General features: G+C 44.2%; 1 protein-coding gene across 2 annotated transcripts in view; it reads left to right on the forward strand.

Annotated features, from left to right (window-relative positions):
- CAMK1D (calcium/calmodulin dependent protein kinase ID) overlaps nt 1–27692 on the forward strand; it is a 376156-nt gene that overhangs the window by 328976 nt on the left and 19488 nt on the right. For both annotated transcript variants that reach the window (XM_063100454.1, XM_063100455.1), the window contains exons 5-6: nt 1646–1772; nt 17262–17337. In XM_063100454.1, the coding sequence (XP_062956524.1) occupies nt 1646–1772; nt 17262–17337 (203 nt within the window). The remainder of the gene's footprint in view (nt 1–1645; nt 1773–17261; nt 17338–27692) is intronic.

Raw genomic sequence — 27692 nt, forward strand, 5'->3', positions numbered from 1 at the left:
ACAGGATTCTTGCTAAAGGCAGGCCAAGGACTTAGACACTGGCAGAGACTCCCTTCTTTGACCAAATTTGAGGCTGGCTCCTTTGAGATCTCTTTCTGACTAGGCTCTGTCTTTAGTCCAGTGGCCATGTCCGTGGTCCTATAGGTTCAGTTTCAGCAAGAATTCTGCTGAGTCAGTGGAGCAAAAGTCCCTCACCCGTGATATCAGATCAAATTCCTTATCTTCCATCCTAGATGTTGGATCACCCTGGCCTGCCTTCAGCAAGAATCCTGTCACGAAGCGGGTAGGAGATAAAGAACTGGATCAGATAACAAGGGCAAGGAGATTTTCTCCAAACTGCACTAGCAGAATTCTTGCTAAGACTGGGGTAGGCAGGCCTGGCAGGGGCAGATAGACAGGGAAGGCCAAGGTTGAAGCCTTGTCGAGAAGAGGGTGCTGAGGAGCCTGACTAAAGTGTGGGCAACGAGAGAGTCTTGGTCAGTTCTCAGAATTTCTTCACAGCAGTGGTTACACATCAGAATCTTCCTGTGGAACTCAAAGACCCAGATAGCTGGGCACCATCTTGGATCTGCTGAAGGACAGTATCTGCAGACATTTAACACCCTCACAAGTGACTCTTCTGTACAGAAAGGCCCAGAACCACTTCTCTAAACAAATCTGGTCACTCTACATAAGAACAGTTCCTCAGATTCAATACTGAGGAACCAAAGATTCACCACAAACCCCTGACAAGAGAGACTACTGCTTCCTCTTCGGGTTTGGGAGAAAAGCCAGATGGGAAGATGAGTTTCCACAGCAGATTCTTCATGACTTGTTTCCTTTAAGGTTTAGTGTAAATGAGAGACATGAATACTTCTTCACTTGGTAAACACGCAGGATTATCCTGGTCAGTGGACATTGCTGAACAACAGCAGAGGGGTCCATCCTGGACATTTTCTCCCCCAGTGACAGCATCGTCAAGTGTGAAGCCACTCTTCAGAAACAAACGCAGGCACCTCTTCTGTGTTCACATTCTCCCCAACAGTGTGTGGACAAGCTCTGAGCCCTCAGCACCCCAGTCTCCATAGACGCCACCCCATTCCTTGCTAGGAACAATGAGAATCCTCAGTTTTACACAAAACACTGTGCAAATGATGCTTTGTTGTCTCCCCCCTCAACCCCAAGACTGTCACCCCAAGCTGTTCCTATATAGATGCCACGTATGTGCCACATTTGTGGCAGAACTGTAGAGAAGACAGGAACAGGAAAACTGTGAGAAATATAAGAAAACCTCTGCTGTGTCTGAGCACTGTCCAAAGTAATTTTATCTCCTGGGAATCTTCCTTCTCCCAACTCCAGAATTGAATCAACAAATCTGAGAGCCATCAGCTTTCTAGATTACTTCAATATATGGTTAATTTTTTTAAGTAGACAAAATATTAATACAGAAAGAGACTAACATTTGTTGAAAACCTCTCTGTGCCAGACACTGTGCAGGGCCCTCCACGCTGCTCTTCTTACAGGCTGCTTTAATAGATGCATCCAGGATGTCTGAAGGTCAAGGATATTCTTAAGTCATGAATACGCTTAGCGGTTTGGTGCCTCTTCCACAATTAACCCAGCCTCAAACATAGTGTGTAAATTTTTTATCTCATTTTCTTTCTAGCCCGAAAACCTGTTGTACTATAGTCAAGATGAAGAGTCTAAAATAATGATCAGTGACTTTGGATTGTCAAAAATGGAGGGCAAAGGAGATGTGATGTCCACAGCCTGCGGAACCCCAGGCTATGTTGGTAAGGACTGTGTGTGTGTGTGTGTGTGGGTGGGTGGGTGGGTGAGTGCATGTGCAGGTGCATGTGCACGCGTGTGTGGGTCCCTGCGTGTGAACTCCATCAGTCTCCTTAAGCATTTGAGCCTGGCCCATGATCACAGCTGCCTTTATTTCTCTTGAGGGAAGAATAAAAACATTGAGAGACATTGGACCGAATTAGCAGGGAAGTGCTTTCCCCCCAAACCATTTAAGACTTGGGCAGAAATCCTGTTTGATTTGGGTGTGGGCCTGGCTGGAGGCTGGGATTTAATTTGGATGAATTTCCAGTATCTAATACCAGAAAATTCGCATGTATCTGTTTTCTAATGATTCACAGTGGGACACCAAGATAACAGTAAGGTGCAGACACAAGAAAACATTCATGGTGTTGAGACAGAAGCAGTCAGAGATAGAACACTGATGCGAGGAACCTGGTTAAAACCTTGATGAAGTCACTCTCTTGAATCAGCCAACCTTGTTCTCTGTACTGGCAGTGCCAAGAATTACAGTTTTCCCTGAAATCGTCACCCCAGACTTTTTGTTACTAAACATGCAGAATGCAGAGAAGACCACTGATGGATCTGAACATTTGGATACTGAGATTCGTCTTCTAGGGACCTGGAGATAGGCCTTTGGGACTATTTGTGAATATTTTGAGGCCTTCATTTACATCAATGGATTCATTCATTCTGTAAATGATAGAAAGATCCTATCATGCACCCAGCACTGTTCTAGGCACTGGGGTTAAGGCAGTGTATCAGCTCATTTTTGTGTTGCTAAAACAGAATACTTGAGACTGGGTAATTTATAAAGAAAAGAAGTTTATTTGACTCAGTTATGGCACGGGCCTCAGACTGCTTCTCCTCATGGCAGGCAGCTGACAGGTGCAAGGAGATCACATCGCTAGAGGAAGCAAGAGACAGAGAGGAGATGCCAGGCTCCTTTAACCACCAGTTTTCACAGCAATAACAGAGCAAGAACTCACTCTACCCGTTTCCCCTAGGGAGGACTTTAATCTATCCCTGAGGGATATACATACCCCCATGACCCAAGCACCTCCCAACACTGCCACATTGGAGATCAGATTCCAACATGAGCTTTGTGGGGGACAACATAGCCCAACTATATCAGGCAGCAAACAAGGCAAACACATACCTACCCTCACAGAGCTTATATTTCAGTTGGAGCCACAGACAGCAAACAAAGAAACCAAGAAATGAACAGGGTCATTTCCTGTCATAAGTGCTACAAGGAAAGCAAAACTGGGGGCACGTGATGGAATGACAAGGGACGAGGGGGAGTTAGGACTGGGTTGAGGGGATAGGGAGGAGGCTTGGGCACTGGCCTTAATGATGAGAAGAAGCCAGCCCTGCATGAGGACAGCATTCCAGGGAGAGGAATGCCCAAAGGCAGGGAGGTGGTACAGCGAGGTATGTCTGAGAACAAGAAAAAAATGAGGTTGCACAATGGAGATGAAGACCAAATTCTTGTCATGCAAACCATGATGGCCTTTCTTCATGAGAACAGCAAGCAAGCCCACCCTGAAAGAGAGGAGGTTGTATCACACGAGCAGCGTCATTCCTGCGTGTCTTTGGAAGCAGCCACAGAAGCTTCCTGAGCAGGCTGAGCAGAGCCGGCCTCAAGCACAACAGTGATGGGGGCACCAGAGCATTGTGGGAAACTCCAAGTGATCTCAGAGGCACTTCATGTCCTTGCAGAATTAGCGGTGTCAAGTCAAACTGGTGTCACAACTGTTTTGTTTTCAAAGTACCTCAGAGAAGGGAAGCAAAGAGCTGGCTGAGGGGGATGGAGAATAGAGTTAGGGAAAAGGAGAGAGGCAGCAGAGAGGGAGAAGGAGGGGTACCGGTAGTGGAAGTGTGGTGGGAGGAGGAGCTGTGGTCGGGCTGTCGCGTGTGGGGCTCACGTCCTGGCCATGTGGCTGGATGCACCAGATGGGGAAGGAGAGGCTGCTTGGAAGTTTGTGAGAGACAGCACAGGCCTTGAGAGGGATGCTGGCATGGTCAGCCATCCTCTGGTCCACAGTAGGGCAGTGGTGGCTATAGGAAGAATCTGGCCCCTGTCTGGGGGACTGGAATCTGGGTTGTAGTGTGAGGCACACGTGGAGATGTACAGGAATGCCTGGGGTGGGGACGGCAGCAGAAATGCGAGTGTATGTGCTGTGGGTGTGAGATTTCTCCAGTTCAGTCCAAGCCACCAGGCAGGCAGCAAATAAACATGAATGAGACCTAATTATGAATGGGAGCTTGTTTTCGGGGGGGGCCAGGCCAGGGGGAGCCTATTCCACCAACCACCATGAACCACAGACATTAGGAAATGGAAAGGTTTATTAGGTCACAGTGTCCCGTTCCTTATCAAGACAGCCTTGCTCTTTTCAGCCAAGTCTCTGGCCCCAAGGCCACCTTCTCTGGGCTAAGAATGTGCCAGTACTTTAGCCTGACCAGCACTGCCCTTCAGGAAGTCAGCTCTTGAGCTGTGATTTAAATGAGCTGACAAAGAAGTCCATATTTACATATGCATCGCCCTGTTCTCATATTTGGCTCTGCTGTTGGAAAGCTCTAGTGCTTTCTAAATTGAGTTTTGCTTCTCTGCGTTTTGGCAGAGCCCACGGAATGGCAGCTTCTCTGGGTTTCTAAGTGGCTGCTGTCTGAGAGGTCTGGTTCCATTAGCTCCTGGGTCCAGTGTGGATGACTCCGGGTATGGTGTTTAGAAGGGCCCCTTGCTCTCACTACCCCAAATGGTGGCAAGTGGCCACTATTGGGTAATTCTGTTGTCAGATACTGAGTTTTCTTAGAGGAGGATGCGGGAAGGGGAGGATTATAGGAATATAGCTGTTCAGTTTGTTTGTATTTACTGAGCACCAAGACTCCTAGGAGAGTCTGACTCTGGAATAAGCCCTGTGGAGGGGGACACAACTTTAGAGCAGGGAAGAGGCCACTTTGAAGAACTCCCGTCTGTGTGGACATCCTTGGGCAGTCATCAGCTGAGCTTGGGCTGTTTCTTCTCCCACAGTCTGCATAGCAAACTCTATTCAGCTGTCAAAGCCCAGCTTAAATGATCCTTCCTTTTGATTGCTTTCCCAACACCCCATCCTCTCCTTTGTCATCCTAGTTCTTTTCCTGACCCTTTTTTTGATGTGATGGCTCTGATCACATTGCATTAGGGTTCATATTTATTTGTGTCTCTCCCCCACTGTACTGTGGGTTTTCCTCCAGGAGGGACTGTGTCTTATTTATCTTTGTGCAGATGCTTGCTGAATTAAATAAAAACTCGAGGTTCATGAATAACAGAAATTTTTTCTCTCTCTCTACCCCTGTCATTCATTCAGCATGAACTTATTGAATTCCTAGTATGTGCTGTGTGTAGTATTTGGTGTTAGAATACAAACACGAATAAGGTACAGTTTCTGACCTAAAAATGTTCACAGTGTTACAAGAGGCAGAGGGCAAACGTAAATTTAATAATACACGGTAAGTGCTACATTATTCATCCTTTCAAGAATTATTTATAGTGCCTACCTTCTGTTCTAGGCACTGAGGTTGCAACAATAGAAAGAAAAAACATAAAAATTCCCACCTGCATGGCACTTACATTTGAGTGGGAGAGAGACAGACTATAAGCAAATAGCTAAGTGGATTCATTCATGTGTTAGATGGTGGCAAGCACTGTGAAGAAAAATGAACCACATTTTATTTATCCAATCATCTGTCAACGGACGTTTAGGTTGATTCCATTTCTTGTCTATTGTAAATAGAGCTGCAGTGAACATGGGAGTGCAGGTTTCCCTTCAACGCGATGATTTCCATTCCTTTGAGTACATACCCAGCAGTGGGATTGCTGCATCATATGGTAGTTCTGTCCGTAGTTTTTTGAGAAACCTCCTTACTGTTTTCCATAATGGCTGTGCTCATTTACAGTCCTACGTACAATGTGTAAGGGTTCCCCTTTCTCCACATCCTCACCAACATTTGTTATTTTCTGTCTTTTTGATAATAGCCAGTCTAACTGGGGTGAGAAGATATGTCAATATGGTTTTGACTTGCATTTCCCTGGTGATTAGTGATGGTGAGCATTTTTTCATATACCTGTTGGCCATTTGTATGTCTTTTGAGAAATGTCTATGCAGCTCTCTGGTCCATTTTTTAATTGGGTTATTTGGGGTTTTTTACTATTGAGTTGTTTGAGTTCCTATATTTTCTGGACATTAGTTTTTTGGGGGGTTACAAATAGATTTTAGCCAGTAGGCAAATTCACAAACACAGAATCCTGGAATAATGAGGATAGGCTCTATTTGGAAGATGTGAACCTACAGATGTAGGTTAAAGCCATGAACCTGAATGAGATCACCAAGAGAGGGCGATGAAAGAGAGGAAGGTCCCCAGGCTGAGTCCTGGGGACATCATTGTTCAGAGGTCAGGGGGATGAGAGGGCACCAGCAAGAGGAGACTGAGACAAGTGGGCAGAGAACCAGGAGGGTGTGGTGTCCTAGAGGGCCAATGTGGAAGGTCCTTCAAGGAAGAGAAAGTGTCATGTGTCAATTGCTGCTACCAAGTCTAGTAAAATGGAGACTGAGTATCGGCCACTGGTTTTGAGGACCTTGAATTCAGAACTAATTGAACTGTTAATTAAGTTTGTGGGAGCCCTGCAGTCAGAGTAATGCCAGGAAGAAGGTGACATCTTGGTGAGAGTACACTGGCATGATGTCAACTGTGGGGCTGGGCACAGTGCCCTCCCCTCCCCCAGCAGTGGCTTCTCTCTGAGAGGCTCTTGGGCAGTTTTCAGTTTGAACAGGGTAGAACCCAGCCCCATTTGGCAGCTGTAAGGGAGAAGGGAGAGAGCGCTGTTCTCCCACTGCTGATTGTGGGGGCCACACTGTCCCATGAGCCCAAGCAGGAGCAGAGGGTTGCTGTGTGCACCCAGCCTGGCACGTTTTCTTTGGATTTTAAAAGAAATAGGTGAATGTAGAATGAGGAAAAGCTTCCTTTCCCCCAGGGCAATATACACCTTTATAGCTTTAGTATTGACTCCTTATAGGTAGGAGTGTTGATTTCAATTTGCGAACCCTTGTTTTATTATTATTATTATTGTCTAAGTGACTATTCAACTGAATAGTTAATTCTGCCAACATCAAGTTATTACTTCAATTTACATGAACTCTCTGATAATGATGAAACAATCAAAAAAGGGCTGTTTTTCCCAAGTATCCCAATACACGCAGTGCCTTAGGAGAAGACAACAGGAATCTAAGCACTTTGTGGCTGCCTGGATTTTACACCTGCTTTATAAGGAGCTGTGGCCCATGGAGAGAGTGTCATTTTACTGATAAGGGATTGCAGGCATCTCCCCATCCACGCCATTCGGTTCCACGAACACCAAGAGGTTCCCCAGTAGATTTTGGCAAGTTGGCGATATGGATCCATATAAGGTTCAAATATAAGGTTTCAAATATGAGGTTACTAACGTATTTCAGAAGCAACAGGCAAGAGAGGGATCATCAAGGGCTGGAATGACCAGATGAAGATTCGTGCAGGAAGTAGGATTTGAAGGAAGGACAGAACTCAGGCAAAGATAAGGAGAGTTAAGGATGCAACCCAAGCAGGGGAGCAGAGGTCCAGTGTCGTGGCTGCTTCCCGCAGGATCTGGAAGGAATGAGCAACTCATTTGGCTTGGAGAGAGGACTGGTGTAAGTAAGTATATGGTGATAGTTTAAGAGAAATGATGGGCCCACCTGGTGGAAATTAGCTCCTTAGGGTAACAAGGCAGCTGTCAGTATGGTCTTGACCTGGATTTGGAATTTTAATTGAGCCAGGCATAATATTCCCCTTGGTGTCACCAATAAGAGGTAAAAGTCCAAACTAAGAAAGTTAGTAAAATGATTTATGTGGCCCCCTCTTCTGTATTAATTAAAATATCCAAATAGGTTCTATTGAGTCACTGAATATCAATGGTAAGTGACAGAAAGCATCCATTTCAATCACATAACTAAGAGACTAGAGATGACAAATATCCTCTTATTTGGTAGAGAAGATCCTATTGTTTTCTTCCTTAATGTTCCCATTTGCACACTGATGCAATCACTCAGATTCTGTGGGTTTAGTTCTGGTTTCAGAAAGAAAATTGAACTATTTTAAAAGAACTTCAAGCCTTTGTCTATAAATCAAGTGGCAAAGTGTCTCCCAAGCATGCTGCAGTCTTCCTAGCAGACTGATTCCGGGAATCCCAAACTTGGCTTGAGAATGGGAGAAGAGGCTGGGGCGGTGGAGGCTTTACCTGCTTTGTGATGTTTTTGAGCAAAGTGAGAAATTTTTTTCATTGAGCCTTGTTGAGTGATGATTCTTCCCTTCGCAGTATTTGATTAGGAGCGCGCAGCAGCAACCACACTGTTGTATTATTGGATGTTACTCAAAAATAGGAGGGAGCATTGACTCCTGGTGCATCGTTCTGTCTATGAGCAGAACTGCACCTTGGTTCTCTAGATGGTGACTGATGTGTCACTGAGGCTGTCAGGGAAGGAGTCGTTCCGGTTTCCTTCGGGAACTTAGTGCAGTGTCACCTGCACAGCTGTGGCGGACGTCTTTGGTCTAGTTCTGGCTTAACTCACCTAAAATAGTTTAAACACATTTCATCTTCTTCTTCTCTAAATGGAGATGGAGAACATTTGGTCAACATGTTCAGCATATTTTTTCACCCAGTTAGAGGAATGCTCTTAATTCTGGCATCACCACATTTTTTTTTTTTTTGGTCATAAAACATATATGAGAATTTCCATTTTAAGCATTTTTAAATATACAATTGGGTGGAATTAATTACATTCACAATGCTATGGAACTGCTACCTCTGTCTATCTCCAAAACCTTTTCATCATCTGTATCCACTAAGCAATGACTTCTCTTTATCCCCTCACCCCCACCCCTATTTCTGGTAACCTCTATTCTACTTCTGTCTCTGAAAGTTTTTTTTCCTTTTAATTGATTGTTTCTTAGTTGCCACATGATAATTGTATATATTTATGGAGTACAGTATGACATTTGGGTACCTTTATGCTGTGTGCAGTGATCATATGGCATTTAGCATGTGCATCACCTCAAGACCATCACATTTTCAGAACTTGATATGGGGGTTGGGATTGTGATGAGCTCTTGGAAACCGGAGGTTCCAGCCAGCACAGTGTTGGGATGAGGACCTCCATCCTCAAGGCCACCAGCCTGTAACTGGTGGCAGTCACAGCAGGGGACTTGAACGCAAATATCCCATATATCTCTGCCTGGTTAGATATAAGGGAGACCTATGCCCATCACTTAAACTTCTGAGCTCTCAGTTTCTCATACATAAAATAAATGTGCTAGACTAAATGTCCCCTTAGATTTTTTTCTGGCTCTAACATTATGTGTTCGTACAGATATGTGACTTGCTATCCTCTAAATCTGTAAATATCCACATGTCAGATACTGACTGCCATATTCCCATCTTTACTCAGAACAGACAAGAAGAAATTGCGTGATGAAATGGACAGACATCACCATTCCTGTCCTCTCCAGCAGCCTATGTCAGCTCAATTCCTTCCATCTGTCCTCATAGCTCTTCTGTCCCAACCCTTCAATCTTCACCCTTCATTATAGTAGTTTCCCTCCACAGAGCTTGGTTTTTATTTGTCTCTCATGGAAATATCATATTTTAGCACATGCCTGTAAGCATTACATCACTGTTCTCAGCCTCATAGACCATGTGTTGAAAGAGGATTTTACATAACTAATAGATTGTCTTACAGGGCACCGATGAGTAGGTGGATGGCCCAGAATTTTCTTTTTCCATCGTTCTCAGCAACTATGCAGTGACAGCCACAACCAATGTTTTATCACACCATGTGCTGCAACCAGACCCCATTTGTTGGAAAGGACAGGACCCTCTAAGTGGGGAGCCTTGACACAAGTGAACATGGAGAGGGGATGAAATGCTCATTAGAACGTGGGCAAAGTAACCCCAGCCCTTGTATTTGAGGATCCCACACTCCACACGTACATCCCACTAAATCACTCTTAACACAGTGTTTTTAAAGCACTTTTCATCCTTCTGGAATTTTTAGTGCCCCTTCTCTAAATACTTGATGTTGGGACAAAGCTCACGGTCTCTGAACTAGCACCATTTTGTCGTGGTAGAGAAGAGGGACAGCATTTCTGCACTCCCTTCTGTTTTTTGGGTTTTTTTTTTTTTTTTCCTCTTTGTATTGATTAAAAATCAAAACACTGGAATATCTATTAACAATCTTCTTAATTTTGAAGTGTCACTTCTTGTAATATTTCTAAAGAAAAGATTGGCTTAAGTACAAAGCAGATATCCCATTGTGGTCACAAACCAGACAGGGTTGGAGGCTGAATCTTGGGATAACCTCTCAGGACCACACAGCAGGGTTATTAGTTGCCACGTTGCTCTGAAATGCCTTACTCAGAACATTGGGCTTCCTCCATCCTGCTGAATTCCAAGTCTCTTCCACATTTTACAACCCCAACTGCCCTCCCATTTTCTGCTCCCCTCCCATCCCTCAGCTCTGCCCCTCCACCCACCAGCCACACTCTGGCTTAGGTAGTGTTTGAACAGTAATCTCAGCTCAGATCTGAATGGTAATTATAAACCACTACGGGCACTTTAATGGAGACTTTTCGTGCCTGTGGTAAAATCCGAGAGGCTACTAGGAAAATCAGAGTGAGCTGCTCTTCAGCAATACGTTTTCAGTAAATTACAGTGTAAGTGAAGGGTAAGAAAGGGCAAAGGAGTCTATACCAACAGAAAGAGCTATCTCAAGAACCTTCTACTCCTCTTCTGAGACGTTGGGTGAAAGACAAGCCACAGGCTAGGAATTTCTGCTGTATTTTTATTTGCCAGCGATCCAGACTGCAGTACTCCAAACGTAGGTGAGGCACCAACTGTTTATTAAGATTGCTCACGGTAACCCCTCATTATCTGAGTTTTTCTTTAATAGCTTTGCTGCTGGAAACTCTGCTGCTGATGGCAAGCCGCCTAGCTAAGCACATCCAGTTTCAGTTTTACCTCCTTGTTGTGCTGTCATTCTTACTGAGGCCAAGTTCACCCCTGGAATGTATGTCCAAGGTTCTAACCACACAAAAGCCAAGTTTTGTTATCCTTGATCTTTAGAATTTTATTTACCATCTCTGAACAGGCCACTGGTTGGGAGAAATGTCATCTTCCTCACTGCTTAAAAGAAATCTTCTCACCACTTCTGTGACATGCAGTGTCACTAACTCTTTGAAACTCTGTTGCAGTTTGATTTAGTGACTGTCCCTGCTTATCCACTAGCAAAGGAGCTATGTTTCTTCTCACCTCTTGATGGATGTTCCTCGGGGACAGGAAGACTGGCCCTAGACACAAACATCTAATGGTGCTCCTTAAAATGAAGGGTCACATGAGCTCTTCCACGAGTTCAAATTATTTTCCATATGAAAGCAGAAATCTAGGACAAAGTCACAGGTTCCCTTCAAGACAGGAAACTGAGGCATGGAGAGAGAATGAATTCCCCAAGATACACCAGCACAGAGTCCAGTCTATTATTCTGTTCTCTCATTCAGTCCTGGATCTGAAATGTAACAGAGTTTTCTTTACAGTAAGTTCAGTATTTTCTGAGTGTTGTTCAGTGTGAGTTTAACTCAAAGATTAAAAACGCCTCTCCCGTTGCGCCCTAATCTCGTCTGTCTTGGCCACTCCTCTTTCTCAGGAGGACAGCAGCCGTGGTGCCTGCTTACTTCTGTGGCCTGTGTCTAAACTCAACACTCAGGAGAAGAGGAGCCCCTGGGGGCAGGAGCCAGGTGTGTCTTCTTCACCCCATGAAGCCTGTGCCCACAGTGGGACGCCGTCCACGAGAGTCACTTCAGCAACTGTTGATTAAGTGACCGGCTGAGGGAGAAACACTCTCCAGGTCACACTGGTTCTGGATCATTGGCTTTTATCTTCTGGCATCCAGGGCACCTCCCTCCTGATTTTGTCGCTGTCCCTCATTTGCTGGAGGTGGTCATCTTTGAAGTATTGAGGGTATGGATAGGACAGACACCCACAGAGGGGGCACATCACCTTGAACGAGAGTTTAGTAATGGGGCGAGGTCTTCTCAGTTTTCTACCCCCTCCCAGCAGAAACTTCTCTTTGGCACCTCTGTGAATGCTCAGGAAAAGGGAAAAAATCTTCTTTTCCTTTATAATAACACGAAGATTGATTGCTGCGGTCCCCCACCCCACAAGACAGCTGCTCTCTTAGTTTCCAGTTCCCCTGGGTTAAGCCTTTTTTCTTCTCCCTTCTTCAGTAAGGAAAGTCAGCAATTGAATTGTTTTAAAAACAAGATGAAAGGTTTTTGAAATCTGTTTTTTTGGAAATCTCTGGAGTTCTTCCCTTTACCAGGAATACTTGCTCTAAATCAATATAAAATAGCTAGGTTTATAGAAGACGTCTCCCACAAAATGGAATTTTCCATAAGTGGGTTGGTCATGAGTCTCACAGTTGTAAATCTAATTATTTCAAATTCTAAATCTACTGTTTTATAGAGTATGAGTTAAGCCTGGGGCTCTGAAGAAGACCACATGTGTCCTCAGAGATCTCTAATTGCTTTTGGGACACTCTTCTGAGGCTTCATGGTTTACATGGAGGTTAACTTTTATTTGCTAGTGTAAACTAATTAAGCCAATGAAATACTGTTTCTATCAGGAACTGTAAAGAAATCTGAATTAATAGCACCCAAGATCTGACCAGGAGGGAGGTTCTGAGAGATCATGTAACAGAATATTTCTTCTGACCTAAACTGAGTAATTCTGAAATCCCTTTGAGAAAAGGTGTTGAAAGGAGTGTAGCGTAAGCAACTGACACATTCACACGCTGAGAATTAGGGCAAATTCTGCCTGTTTTATCACCCAGATTCCTGTCAGAAATAATTTATTTGCTCATAGAAAGGTATTTGACAATTGATCTTTCTTTTACCTAAAACAGGTACTTCCCAATTGAAGATTGTTGGTGTTACAAAATTCATTTGTTTCTCTCTCTCTCTTCTTTTTTTTTCTTCTGTACCTATTCAACAATTATTTAAGTTTATTTTTATGGGATTTGGAAAACACTTTCCCATAGAAATAATGGTCTGTGCGGTGATTGGGTTGGGTTCGGTTGAATAACCATGTGTTGACCGAGCCTGGAACGTGTTCAGCCCTGAACATACAAAGACCAGAGCCTTGTCCCTGTTCTCCAGCAGCATGAAGTCTGGTATTTGGCGGTGTGACTCACACAGACATAACAGGACTGTGAGGTACAGTGGGTGTCACAGGAGGCTAGTGAGTTATAGGATTTTGGTGAGTAAACCTGAGACCCCAACGGTCATGCCCAACACATGTCACCTGGCTACAGCTGCCCCCACTCCAACCTCACTCTCTCCACCTCTAAAAGGCTGGCTTTGGCGAAGCCTAAGGGATAGTCAGAAGGTTGGACCTGCTATATATGTCTTGCATATTCTGCGTCCCTGTCAACCCCTCCAGGGCAGTGGGTCTCTCTTCAGCCACTGACAGCCTCCAGGGACTTGGCCTTGTCACTTGAGTTGAGTTTCCTTCTGTCTTGGCTATGACAAGATTTTCCTTCTGTCCCACTTTGCCTGGGGGCTAATGGCTTCAGAAAGCCAGGAACCTTTTTAATGACTGCTCTTTGTCAACTGATCCAATTAAGTTATTTTGATTCAAAGCCTCCCTCTTTTAGAAGGCGTGGGGGTGGTGGGTAGGTGGTGGGTGCCCAGTTCTCACACCACACGTGAATTCTGCTGCTTACAATTAGAAGGGAATATTATTTCTTTGATCCAGAAGCTCTTTGGCATTGCTGGGCAGTATTGGTGGGGAGATGGAAGTGTGGTGGATTGTCTCAGAGCCCCAGTCACTTTCCATGCTCCCGGTGAACAGTGCTCGTCTCCTCCTTGGCCCAGAAACTCCTTTGTCTTCTGAAAGTTTGTAAATTGGAGGCTGTGATTTTTCTTAGAATTAAGGCAGAGTTCTTGTCAAGTGTTAGAAGACCAATATCATAATACTAAGGAGTCTGGCTGGTTCTCAGAGTGAGAAGTGGCTTCCCCCAGGGCTGCTTGCTACCCCACAGCTGAAAAGAATCAATATAGTAGGAGCAGGAGGCCTCAAGGCCAGGTGAATTACAGTGGAGCCAACTGCACAGCAGAGGGGAGAGCGGGAGAGAAAATGACCCCCCGAACTCCAGGTTTATCATGATTTGGTCCCCATATTACATTGTCAGGAGTGTTTTGAACATTGCCAGAGGACTTTTTTTTAAGAATTTCTGTGAGATTAAAAGTAACTATTTGAAGTGATCCAGGAAGGCTTCTTCCAAAGGGGCCAATGTTGCAGAGGACCCTTGGTTCCAGCCATCACGTTGCAGGTGAAATTATAATTTAGGCTATTGGTACATGTGCCATTATACCATTTTAAAAATATTTGATGTTGGTGGGGATATTACTTTCAAATCAATTTGCTTTGTCTTTTTTATCATTACATTACACCTCTGTCTTCATGCTGTGCATTTATTTCCAAGTGCAATTAAGAACCTCAGCAGATATAACCTGAATAAGACATAACACCAAAAAGAACAAGAAATGTTTGGCACAAATACATAAATTTCCATCCCCAATATTGTTATGCTGATATTTACTTGTTAATCATTTAGAACTTTTCCCCTAATATCCATGTTACTGATCCAAACCAGAAATCTTTGTTTTAACCATATACTTGATGTTATAAACGTTGCCTTAAGAGGAATCTTAAATAAGAGGAATCTCATATTTAAAAATGCTTTGAAGTGTAGTTAGTCTGTGGCTGCAAGAATCTAAATGTCTGAAGTAACACCCAAGCTCCAAGTTGCATAAAAAACAGCCACTTGCTTTTCAAGTCTCTGCAGCGCTTTGCACAGCTGCCCAGTGTGCTGGTGGATTTGCCAGATTGAGGATGAAATGTATGATGGGCAGTTGCCCCTCGGTGTATGGATTTCTTGAAGGAAACCAGGTTCTCTGTTTTCTCGTTTTCTGAACAACGATGGTGGCTGGCACACTTCTCTTTCTGACAGATGATGGAGAGGGGGAGGGAGATGTGTTTTTCTAAAGAGTTCTCCTTCCCCCTATCCACGATGCTGGAGAACCAGGAGGATGGAGAGCTCAGGAGAGCAGGAGTATCAGCGCCTCTGTGCAGTGGCCGTGCATGGCCTCTTATTCCTGCTCCTTTCCTGTGCGTCGGTTCTGTTATTCTCCTCTGGTTCTGTGGAGTGGCTGGGCCAGGCTGGCTGGCCATCTCACTAAGGAGCCCTGTAGATCACTGTGACACAGAACTCAGGGCCTCCGCCCCCACTCAGCAGCTTGGCTCTGCCTTCCTGACATCTGCTGTCAGTGCTGTGGGAGGTGAAGCTGGTCAGATGGTGCCCTCTGCACCTTCTCTGCCTCTCAGGAACTTTCCATCGGGCCACGAGGGTGGCCCTGGAAGTTCTCTGCAGATGCAGTCACTTCTTGCATCATCTGTGCCCGTGTGCCATGCAGATCAGAGTGCCAGCCTGGGGAAGACTTACCTCCTAAATCAAAAGACATTTACTGTCATAACTGGCCTCCCTTTTGTCAGTTCCCATAATAGAAGAGTCTGCAAAATATGCTCTTAGCAGTTGTGCGGGAAGGTAGCATCGGTGCAGCCAGGCCCCAGCTCCCCAGGGGCCACTCTCCTATTAGTACCTCTTGTTACAGACCGTCTCCCCTTTTGCCACTGCATTGAGGGCAGACATCAAAGAAAAGACGTGGTCATTTATTTATTGTGCTCTCATTTAAAGAGAAAGGCTAATAGGGAGTTTGAAGGAATTGGGGACTGAAACCTAAAATTAGATTTGGGGATTATCTGTGGATTGTATTTCTCACTTCCTATAAGCAGAGACATTCAACAATAGTTTGTATATGTTTCCTTTCCTGCTCAGGGAGATATTTATCTTTAACAGAATAAAAGAGAGGATCTCCCTGTTAGTTTTCTGCAAAAGGACTTTTCTTAGAGACCAAAGAAGCTCTCATGTTAACAAACAGTATATTTTAGTGGATAGAGCCAGGACAAGGATCAGATTAACCTGGTTTCAAATCCCAGCTCTTCCGTATCTAGCTATGTGATGCTGGACAAGTTACTTAACTTCTCTGAGGCTCATTTTCCTTATCAGGTTCCTTATCATTTTCCTTTCTATCAGGTGCAGATTGTGATCATTATAAGAGATGTTGAAAAGATTATGGTAGAAATGCTCACAAATGACTAGCACAAGACCCAGCTGACAGCAGGCACTTAATACAGATTAGGCCACTTTCCAGCTGGATCACTATGGCCAAGTTGCCTAACCTCTCAGTACCTCTGTGTCCTCACCTGTAATTTGGGAATAACGATGATCATGATAATAGGGCTTCCCCACGAGGCTTGTTAGGGTAATTGAGTTTGTGCATCCAAACCCCATAGAACACACAGTTCAGCATATAACGTGTGCCTTATTGCTACAGCCATTTTTATTTTTTGTGTTCTTTTAACTTTTCTGGAAAATCTCCTCTAAAAACATTTCAATCAGATGTGTTTGGGGGGGAAGGAGATTTCATTTATGAATAAGATTCACTGTCTCTTCTTGTATTTATTTACTCTTTGCACAAGTATGTATTGAGTGCCAGCTATGCCAGACACTGCTGGTCACCAGACACTGGTGGGTATCTGACTGTAGGTCGTAGCCATGGGGCTAGGAACAAGGAGTGTGGGAATAGTACAAAATGAGCCCCAGACCCCAGAATGGATGACTCTTAGTGAATATTGTTTTAGGACCAAGAAAGTGAGATTAAGTAGCATTTTTCCTGTTTCACAGATGAGAAAATGAAATGAAAGTGCTCGCAGATCACCATCCCAAACCTTAGAGAATGAACTAAGAACAGGCCTGAAGCAGGATTCCTAAAGACCGCATTGTAGGTCTGAGCTCTACCGCAGTGCCAGCTCCATGAAGGCAGAGAGAGGCCACTTCACCTTCCTGTCCCCACAGCACCCAGCAAAGTCCTACAGCAGGGCCAGAAATACTGCCTAGAGTTGATTTGAGGTGAAGTCACATACTCCAGACCGCAAACTGAGTGTCAGTCTGGTCTGAGCTATAGTGGTTAGCGCAGCACTGCCATAAAATAGCCACCTGTTAAGTGTTTGTTGATTGAATTTGATTGATAGTCTCTAGTTAAACACACGCATGCAAATACACACAAATAACTTCATTTTTTTCTAGTTAGAAAAGCCAAAAAATGAAATGGGTCATATCTCTCTAGTCAATTTTTAGACTTATAGAAAGTCCTACCCGAAGAGCAGGCAGAAAAAGAAAAAAATCCCTAAAAATTGTCTTCAGTCTCAGGCATTTAAATCATCAAGCTGCATCTCTACTTATCATTCACAGCTCCTGAAGTCCTTGCCCAGAAACCTTACAGCAAAGCTGTCGACTGCTGGTCCATCGGGGTGATTGCCTACATCTTGTAAGTATTGCTTGCCACCCTGGTTTCCTTTCCCTCCTTTATTCTTTTTAATGTGGCAAAATATATATAACACAAAATTAACCATTTCAGCCTCCTTTAAGGTACAATTCAGTGGCATAAAGCACATTCACAATGTTGTATGTCCATCATCATTATCCATTTCCAGAAGTTTTTCATCATTCCAAACTCTTTACCTGTTAAACAATAACTCCCTATACCTTCCTCCTCCAGCCCCTGGCAACCTTCATTCTTTCTGTCTCCATGAATTTGACTACTCTAGGAACTTCATATAAGTGGAATTATTCAGGATTTCTCCTTCTGAGTATTTCACTTAGTGTAATGTATTCAAGGTACATCCATGCTGTAGCATGTGTCAGAATTTACTTCCTTTTTAAGGCTGACTAATATTCCACTGTATGTATGGAGCACACTTTGTTTAGCCACTCATCTGTCTATGGACACTTGGGCTGTTTCCACCTTTTGGCTGCTTTTGTGAATAATGCTTCTATGAACAGTAGTGTACACGTATCTGTTCAAATCCCTGCTTTCAACTCTTTGGGGTATATATCTAGAAGTGGAATTGCTGGATCATATGGTAATTCAGTGTTTAACTTTTGAGGAACCACCATACAATTTTCTACAGCAGCAATGCACAAAGGTTTCAATTTCTCCACATCCACTCCGAAACCTTGTCATGGGTAGGGTCTTTGCACAGCTGTCAGAGGTCCTGCTTGCCCAACTTGAGTGAAGGGCTTAAGGAAATGAATGATAGGCCAGTCCCCTTCCTGCCAGCACTTGTTATTTTCCATTTTTGGAGAACAGCCATCCCAGTGGGTGTGAAAGTAGTATCTCGTTGTGGTTTTGATTTGCATTTCCCTAATAGCTAATGACATGGAGAATCTTTTCATGTGCCACCTTGGCTTTTGGAAGAATACAAAACACTGTGAAAATATTAGGACATCTCCAAAAGAAATCACAATTAGAAAAAAATGTAATGAAAATAAAAATTTAGCCTTTGGATTTCTCATTTCTTCTCAGATGACTTATCTCCGTAAACCAGGAAATGCAGTCCTATGCCATAGGCTTCTTGCAGTTATTTCAGTATCATTGATTTTATTTCTTATTGTTGTGTTTTGTATTGCTTAAGTCCACTATATTGTTATTTTTAAATTGCAATTTCTTTTTGCAGTTATACTTCCAAAATACTTATTATGGAACATACTTTTAGGGTGAGTTTAAGCCAACTAGTTTCAGTAATTGCTAGGAAATAAATTTCTCCTCCTCAACATCCCCAAGGAAGGGAACATTTTCTAGCAGACACAGTGAAAGACTGCAGGGGATTATGATTGGAGAAAGTTCTGACAGCATGTGGCATTCTGTCCTTCTCCAGGAATGCTAGAAACATGCCCCCTGTACTGGCTTTGTCTCATTATCTGGGAAGCAAGTGGTCTTTCTACAGTGTTCATTCAACTGGGCAGCTTTTATAGTTTAGTGTGGATTTAGGTGACAGCTCCTATAGATTCTTGCCATTGTCACAGGAGAATTTTATCTATTATAATATAGTTGGCCTATAAGGCTGTCTTTTATGGATATAGGTAAAAAGAGCAGATTCATCTGAGCTCTAAAACTAAGCTGTTGCACATATATAGTGCTTTCACTTTCAAAGCACGTTGACCATTTTCTGCAGTTATTTCATCCTTTTGTGGGAGAGGCCCCTTCTGAGAATCTAATGAAGTTGTGGACCCTCTCCCCTAGTGAAATCACACACACACATTCAATTTTGCATACCATTTTAGGGTGATTCCTGAGTAAGCAGATACTGGACCTGGGCCCTATGTTATATCACCCTGGCTCCTTACATCCTCAAGTAAAATTCTTATCAGAGGTCCTGCCTCACCCAGCTTGACTGAAAGGCTTAAGAAAATAATGATAGGTTAGTGCCCTTCCTGCAAAAAGCTTGTGTCTGTTGTCTAGAAAAATCTTCTGTGAGGCTGGGAAATCTTTTCTGGCTTTTTGACTGTTTGTTCCTTTGTATGAGGGTACTTCAAAAAAATTCATGGAAAGATTTTTATTATCTTTTAATTCTATTTTTCTGCAAACTTTTTGAAGTTGCCTCACACCTGTTATGAACCTTTCACCACTCCTGTGGTCTGCACAAATGTCTATAGACTCCCTTTGGGTTTGTTTAAATATATATGATTATTTCTCTGAAGTCTTGGCGTTGGTGTGTAGGGTCTTGGTACAGCTATGAGTAGGTACGTCTTGACAGATGTTTCTTAGAATTACTAGGATAAGCAGTTTAAAACTAAGCACTGATGTCTTAGCTCAGGCTGCTATAACAAAATGCCATAGAGTTAGGTGGTTTAAACAGGAGACATTTATTTCTTACAGTTCTGGAGGCTGGAAGTCCACGATCAAGGTGCCGGCCAACTTGGGTTTTGGTGAGGGCTCTCTTCCTGGCTAACGGATGTCCGCCTTCTCACTTTTTCCTCACATGGTGGACAGAGAGCACGTGAGAGCAAGCTCTCTGGTGTCTTTTCTAAATTAGCCACTGGCAAAGAAAATGGGACTATTGTTGTTGGCCAAGTGCAGCAGGTGACAGTGTGGATGAGGGAAATCCCCTGAGTGAAATCACAATTCTGCTCGTGTAGAAGAAAGCAGAAAATGGACTGGCAGGCAGCTCACCGTGTCTTCCCTGGGCATAGATAGGAAAATGTTGGAAAGAAGGCCAACGTGGCTAGAGACAGTCTCAAGACAGGACATCAGAAAGTGCCACTCAAGAAGCAGGCAATTGCCAGAGTGGAGGGACGTGGTAGAATGTTTGGGTTTTAACCCAAGGGTACTGGGAAGCAAAAGAAGGGTTTTGAGCAGAGGTGCTGGCAAATCTGATTTACATTATAGTTTGATTCTGGTTATCCTGGTTGAGGAAAAATAATAATCGCTTCTCCTGAACAATGAAAGGAGAGTGGTGGATAGATTTAAGATATGTTTTGGATGCAGGGGGATGAAGGAGAAGGATATTTCAAGTATAAATCCAAGTTTTTGTTTTAAGCAACTGTGTAAATGGTTAAGAAAAAAGAAAGGGGATTGGTGGAGGAACAGGGTTGGGGGGTGGGTAAGCTCAAGAACTTGGTTTTGGGCATGTTAGGCTCGAGATCCCTTTGAGATATCCAGTGGTAGCGTACGCACATGTGGAGTACAAAAAAGGTCTGAGGCAGAGACGCTGGCACACATATCTGGGTATGATTCGAATGGTGCATCCAAATGGTTGTAATTGTGGCATCCAGTGCAATATTTGCGAGGGTTCAAGAGTAATATTAACCAAAGACACACCTTATTTCTTTACTTCTGTTTTAAGTATAAAACAGATAGGCTTACATTTGCTGGTTTCCTAATCACCACCAGCTTTGCCCCAGAGACTAGTCTCAGGTCAATTTCATGACTGTGTCATACTTCAAAATGGCAGCCTGAGCTTTATTTTCCTTGGTGCTTTCCAGAGCTCTGAGAGCCCCAAGCAGAGAATGAAAGGGCTTTTGGGCATCTCAGTTGTATCCTATGGGATGTTTAGATCCCTCTGGGTAATAGGCCAAATCCTCAATATCATTTACTACATCACATGGCTAGGCTTGGAGACCCACCATCCTGAATTTATCATTATCAGTTGATTGATCCACTCATGAATCCATCTTGTCTCTCCATACACACTATTAGTGCTCTGATGACAGGCAGTGGGTCTTTGTCATCTTTATATCTTTAGCACCTAGCACAGTGCCTGGAATAGAGAAAGTACTCAAGAAATGCTCATTGTTGACACTGATTATGATAAATTCAAGGTTGGTGGGCTGTTGTGCAGGGAGACAAGCAGCAGGAGGTCACGGAATGACACCATCATTGAGCATAGGGTCACCAGTCCAGGTATGTCCAAAAGGTTGATAAGACTAACATAAGCACAGAGGAGAGACACAGCGTCGAACAGGGGAGGGGAGCAGGCACAGGAGAAGGGCTACTGTGGTGTGAGTGAGAGCTGGTGCAATACCCTGTGAATGTCCTGTGGCCTGCTCTCCCCACTCCCACCCCTTGTCGAAAGACTTCTGAGCAAGGCTGCTGAGCAGGCCATGACCAACAGGCAGCACACTGGGAAAGCCAGCTGCCCCCCTGGGGATGGCACAGAGCTCCTCATTCTTCCTTCCAACAGTAATGAAAAAGAGGTTAGCCTCTGCAGTTTTGTGCAATGAGGCACTATTATTTTCATTTGATGAAACTGTCATGCTGAGATATCACACTGCAGCAAAAGTGGCTGTGACAGACCATGACACCAAATTTTCTCCTTTCCGCATGCCATGTAAACATTCCTCATTGTACTCATGCAGATACTTGATAAATTGGCTCTCTTTTGGTATCCATGTTCATTTCTCTGTTATCCATCATTTGGAAGGAGAAATATTTTTTCTACCAAGGATACTCATTTTTAAAAACACATTTGGTGGATTCTTACCCTGCCAGGAATCTTCCTTGGGGGATTAGGTAGGGCTTGCAAAAAACGTCTTTGCCTGCATAGCTTAAGCCCCTGCTCAGGGTTGAGGATGGAATGATGAGCGTGTTGGTGTCCACTCTGGTGGGCGTGGCTCAGCCACAACAGCACAAGTTCCAAGGAAATAAATTTCCCCATTCAAGGTGAGAATCAGCATCTCATGGATCAAGCTCAACTTTGTGCTAACGTGTAGTCTGCATTTCTTTTCACAACTTCAGGGAGTTTATTTAATGATCGTTTTCCTAAATTTTGCTCAAGAATGCAACATGCTATGGAGAAACAGTGAGTTTTTGCTGAGAAAGATCCTAAGGAGATTCCCACTTCTGAATCGAAGTAGATAGGTCAGAGGCATGAGAGTAGGCTGGATGGGCCAGGGTGGACTTGGCCGTGGATGGTGAGACCTCTAACCTCTCTGCCTAGAAAACACTCTAGGCAACATACTGATGGGAATCCCTTTCCCTTTTTACTGGCTTCCTATGTTATTCATTTTTTAAAACAAGGTCACATAAATGTTGATTTGTTCATGTATACAGCTTAATCAGCTTTGTAAGAGTGGAACTAGGAATGCCTAATCTGCGTGCTGTGTCCAAAAAATGATACTCACCAAGGCAATCCCTGTCCCTTTGAACAGTTGACAGCTGGCTCTTTATGGAATACACATGTTCTGGGGAGAGAACATGAAACCAAGCATCCGTGGAAGAGAATGCAGTGTGATCAGCAAGCCCCAGCCCCAGCTGGGTGATTATGATGGTTGTTACTCCTTTCAGAATGAGGAGTGTTAACATTAGCAAGACCAATTCACTGGCATCGCCAGGAGGCAGCAGGCTTCTTGTATTCATGAGATTTGCAAGGCAGAACTCATGTCCTGATTAAGGCCACTGTGGTCTGTACCTTGGCTTTAGAAGTTTAGAAACTGAGTTAGACTTGTCTATTCATTTTTCTCAGATTATCCCAATGAATTGACTCATACAAATCAGACTCAAAAGAGATTTTTTTTTCATTTACTAAATCATAATGAGATTTGTACTCCACAAGGTAATTGGATATGCATGTCACCAAACAACATGATCTCTCCTCTATAGGAAATGCTCAATGAGAAACCAAATTAAAACCAGAAGTTTTCTTTTTGAACAAGGAATCAGAGCAGTGGAGTCCGATGGCCTCAAATACATCCATAAAGCCTGGTGAGGCTCCAGGTCGCCCCTCTCTACCCAGGGACATTTCTGTTGAGCAGGCAGTTCTTCCTGTTGGCTGCTTAGAGCAGCCTGTGCTGACCAGTTCCTACCCTGCATCCTTTAGAGCAGCCACCAACCACTGCCCTTTTCCTTTATCAATCCAGAATCATCATTTTAGTTTCAGCAGGCATTGACTGCTGTAATGCTTAGGTTTACTGATTTTAGTTCACAGACTGCATTTCAGCCTGTCTGCTTTCCAAGGATCTTCAGAAAGGTGCCCAATCTCCCCTCTGTCCTCTATCCCAACTGGATCCTGCAGATGTCTTGATGCCATCTGTGGGTTGTGAGTCCCTGTAGCTTGAGTCTCAGGCACAAGCCCTGCTTGGCCATATTTCAGCTTTGCAAGTGACCCTCTTTTCACTCTTTCGGGCAAGGGGCTTGACTTGTTGTCAGGGCCAGTGGGTTCACTTCTAACCCTTCAAAAGACTCTCTGGTTTCAAAGAGTGGGTACAGGGGTGTACACAGCAGCAATGGGGGACATTTTACAACAGTGCCATTGAGCTAAAGAAGGTCTGCCTTTTAGATGGCAGGAGAGCATCTCCCTGCCAATAACTTCAGGCAGGTAGGAATCCACCCATATCCATGGTATTGCAGAGGCCGTGTGGCCTACAGGGCACTGCAGAAGGAGAAGCTGTCAGGAGTGGCTCAGGTACATCACTTTTGCACCCTGAGTGGTGCAGCTTCAGGCCACATGAAAAAACATTTTACTTCCTCTGCTGTCTGATTTTCATCTCAGCATCACTGCCTGGAGACCGTCATTTGCATAGGGACATTAGCCCGGAGAATGGAAAGCAGGGATTGGTTTTCATTCACTTAAGTAACATTTATTGAGCCTGGTATGCATCAGGCAATAGGATGGGGATGTTGGGACCAATTCCTTACTGCCCTGGCCTCAGAGGCAACAGACAGTCAACAGATTCATTACAGTCTGGCTGGCTGTTATGAGATGGGAGGGACATGCTGGGTAGTTCCCAGGGCAGAGCCCTGAACACTGCCTGGGCTTGAAGAGGGCTTCCCGGACGGGTGACCATGATCTGGGCTTGGAAGGATGGATAGGAATCTGCCAGGAGAGGGCCAGTGCAGGCTGAGGGCACTGCTCTGACTTCAAATATCTGCAAGGCCGTCCTTTAGAGAGCGATGGTTTATCCCTCGAGACACATTTGTCTAAGGCTGGGATGTGCTTCCTGTGTATGAGGAGGGATGCACCCTTCTACTGGAAACATAATTTGAAAAATATAGTTTGAAAGAGCTGATCCAGCTTTGCACTTTGGATATCTAAAACTTGGGGAAGGGGAAAGTATAATCTCTGAATTAGCAGGATTTTTAATTCCCCTTGCACCATACTGAGCATGCAAAAGAATCAGAAGAGGTCTTTGTTATGGTTTTTTTTTTTTGTCGATATACAATGTGGTTGATTATTTTGGCCCATTGTTATGTTTTTAAGCGTTTACTATCAGAACGCACAGCAGCAGCATTGGGGGACGGGGCAGTGTGTATGTGGAAAAAAGAACAGAAAAGTGTACGGAGAAGAAGGTGGTCAGCACCCGGGAGGTGAGGCAGCTGACTCAGGCCACATGATTTCAGCAGGGTTGTGACTAAGGGGCAGAGAGAGAGGCGGGAGGGGAGAGATCCTGCTGCTGTTTGGAAGGGGCCCTGGTGGAGGGAAGCCCGTGACTCAACTGTAGATGATGTGTGCTATGCCACTGTCTGGCTTCTGATCTCCTTTCTATGTCCTAAGAGTTTGTTTTCTAGAGGAAAGTGCCTGGAGAGAGGATAAACAAAGCCAGTGGGAAGTGCAGTGAGGCCATGGCCCATGGGATGGAGGGACCTAGAAGTATGTGCAGTTGCATTCATGCCTACCAACTGGAAACAGGAGGGAGGGAGGAGGGAGGGAGGTGGGAGGGAAGAGGCTAACCACCAAGAAAGCAAGGTCTAGATGCAGAAATTGCATTTGCAAACCCTCCATGGCCTCAGCACCCTCTGTCGGTGCTTGGTGTTGATCACGTCCAGATTGGATGTCTGCACCCTCAGCGCTTTGTTGTGAAACACATCACTCCTGAGAACTAATTGGAGCTGCTACAGGTTTAGCTGTGTGTTTCCTCACACAATATCCCAGCTGGTGGAAGCTCTCCCCACTCACCCTCTTCGTCCCTGCCATGCCCTCAGTGTCACTGTTAGCATGAGCCCAGCTTAGAGTGGTTTTGTGCCAGCTTCTTTCAGATGTGTATCATCCTCTGGGAGGGGCTGGGAGCGGCTGTGCTAATGCCGCAGACTTCCTCCAGGTGGGGTCCCTCTGGCTAACGCAAGAATGAGAAAGTTGACTCCTAAAGGATCATGCTCCTCACAACTCATGCTTGGGGAAGCGTGTTATTCTTCCCCTCCTTACCAAGCCCCCAACCTTCACTTCTGGTTATGTATAAACTTTCTAAGGAATGTGGTTTTTTTTTTCCCCTCCAGTATTCCCTTTCCTTTCTCCCCCACATCTTTCCCTAATCTGCTTACTCGTTCCGAGCTTTACGGGCATTACCCAAACCTCAGGGGATGACATAGGCATTTATCCATTCTGTTTTCATCAACAGCATTGCTGGAATCACCTGCACATGGTTTTAATACGTGAACCATTTTTAATTTCTCCGGCCTGCTCTCCTCTGAGTTTGCAAGGAGAAAGCTCTGGGAATGCACATAATGAAACAGATGGTTACCAAAATAATTGCATTACAATGATTCAGGTCTCATTGGTCATTCTATTCTATAAATCCAAATAATGTGTTGAAACCTATTTTGCTCACTAAGTGTGCCTTGCAAATAAGTGCAAAAGATTTATCAGCTTAAAAAGCTTTGCTTTATTTTATTCTTTTAAAATTCTTTCATATTATCCAGAGTAAAATGAATAAAACTCAGCTTCCTTAATATAGACCCCAGACGTTCATTAGATAAATACTTGAATACCTACCAAGTGCCAGGATATAAGGGCAAACAGTGGCCGCCCGGTGGTCGCTGCAGATCAGACAGACTCTAGTATCCAGATGCCCAGATTTGGTTGATTTTCCTAGTGCTTTTCAGAGGCCCACTGAGCCTGGCTTGGCCTTATGAGTCTTACCTCATCTGCAGTATACATAGAGGTTTGTGGTTTCAGTCATTTTCATGGCACCGTGGCCCAACTGCATAAAAATAGCCTTCCTTTGAGTCAGTGTTCTCGGGAAGTCTTGAGCTGTTCTCAGAATTGAAGGCTCCTTGGCTACATGCTTGGAAATATTCACACACACAGGTCAAGGTTTAAAAGCAGGTCTAGTACATCCTGTCATCATTTTCATAACACAATGCCCAAAATAAGGACCAGAGGCAGCGCTCTCCCTTCTCCAGCACTTTACAAGTTCAGGTCAGGATGTTTGGTCTTCAGTGGATGGTTCTGAGACTTTGCACGAAATTTAAAAATATGTTGCTTTGTTTTCATGGTTAGGTGTGGATATTGGACTGGGTCCCTCGGGGCTTGTCCACTCCTTTCTCCCCCTCACATTGTTCCTCCTGGTGCTGAGCATTTGCCCTCCCACTTCAGAGCATTTCAGCCGAAGGAACCTGTGAAGGATTGGATGGGGTTGGTGGGATGGAAAAGAGGGGGTGAGGGGGCGGGAACAGCATTTGATGATTGCCAAGTAACCGGCAGTTTCACCTCTATCTCTAGTGTCTGTCCATCTGCCTGTATCCATCTAGCTATCTAATGATCAATCATTTGATCAATCGATCTATGTGTGTGTGTTTTATATATCATATATATTATTATATAGTATATATTATATATATTACACTATCTCTGTAAAGTGGGCATTGTCCCCATTCATGAACTAAACAGAGACTCAGAGAGGGTGAGTAATTTCCCCAGTGTTGCTCAGCCAGTACTTGGCAGAGCTGGGATTTGAACCTGTGCCTCCCTTCCCTGAATCCCAGGCCAAGGAACTGCACAACTTTCTGAAAGCAAAGTCAGAGCTGGCCCTCGGAGAGCAGCACAAATCTCATTCTCCTTCAGAGTCTTTTCACCCCATGAGACTAAAATGAGAATTCTGGGTTGACATTTACTGTCCAGTAGTCAGTGTGGACCGTTGCATTCAAATATTTTTATATAAAATATTTAAAATAAGTTTCTGCACTCAAGAAGCACATTTCAGAAGAACTTAGAAAATTCACTAATGTATATATCTTCATTTCCCGACTCCACCAAGTCAAGGAGGCATTCCTGAACTTCCACCCAGCACCATAGTGTTGACAGAAGGAGACTTGTCCCCTTTATGCCCCCTGGCAGCTCTGCACGGGAGCATGGCACTGAACGAAGGCTATGTGACATGATTCTATTGGAATTTGGTTCAATATAGACGCAGGTTCATTTTTCTCTAATCCATCTCCCACAGACAGGGCCATAATGGTCCTACCGCTCTCCTCTCATCTGTCTTTCAGGAAGGCAGACGGGGTAGGACTTGAGACATTGATTTTATAACTGCAAGGACTCTGAGCTGTTCTTTATTTCTTTGGCTGGTCACATGGCCTGGTCTCCAGCTCTGTTTCTAAATATATAATATGAAAATAGTGATGCTCTA

The sequence above is a fragment of the Cynocephalus volans genome, chromosome 6 (assembly GCF_027409185.1).
Source record: "Cynocephalus volans isolate mCynVol1 chromosome 6, mCynVol1.pri, whole genome shotgun sequence".
NCBI classification, from domain to species: Eukaryota; Metazoa; Chordata; class Mammalia; order Dermoptera; family Cynocephalidae; genus Cynocephalus; species Cynocephalus volans.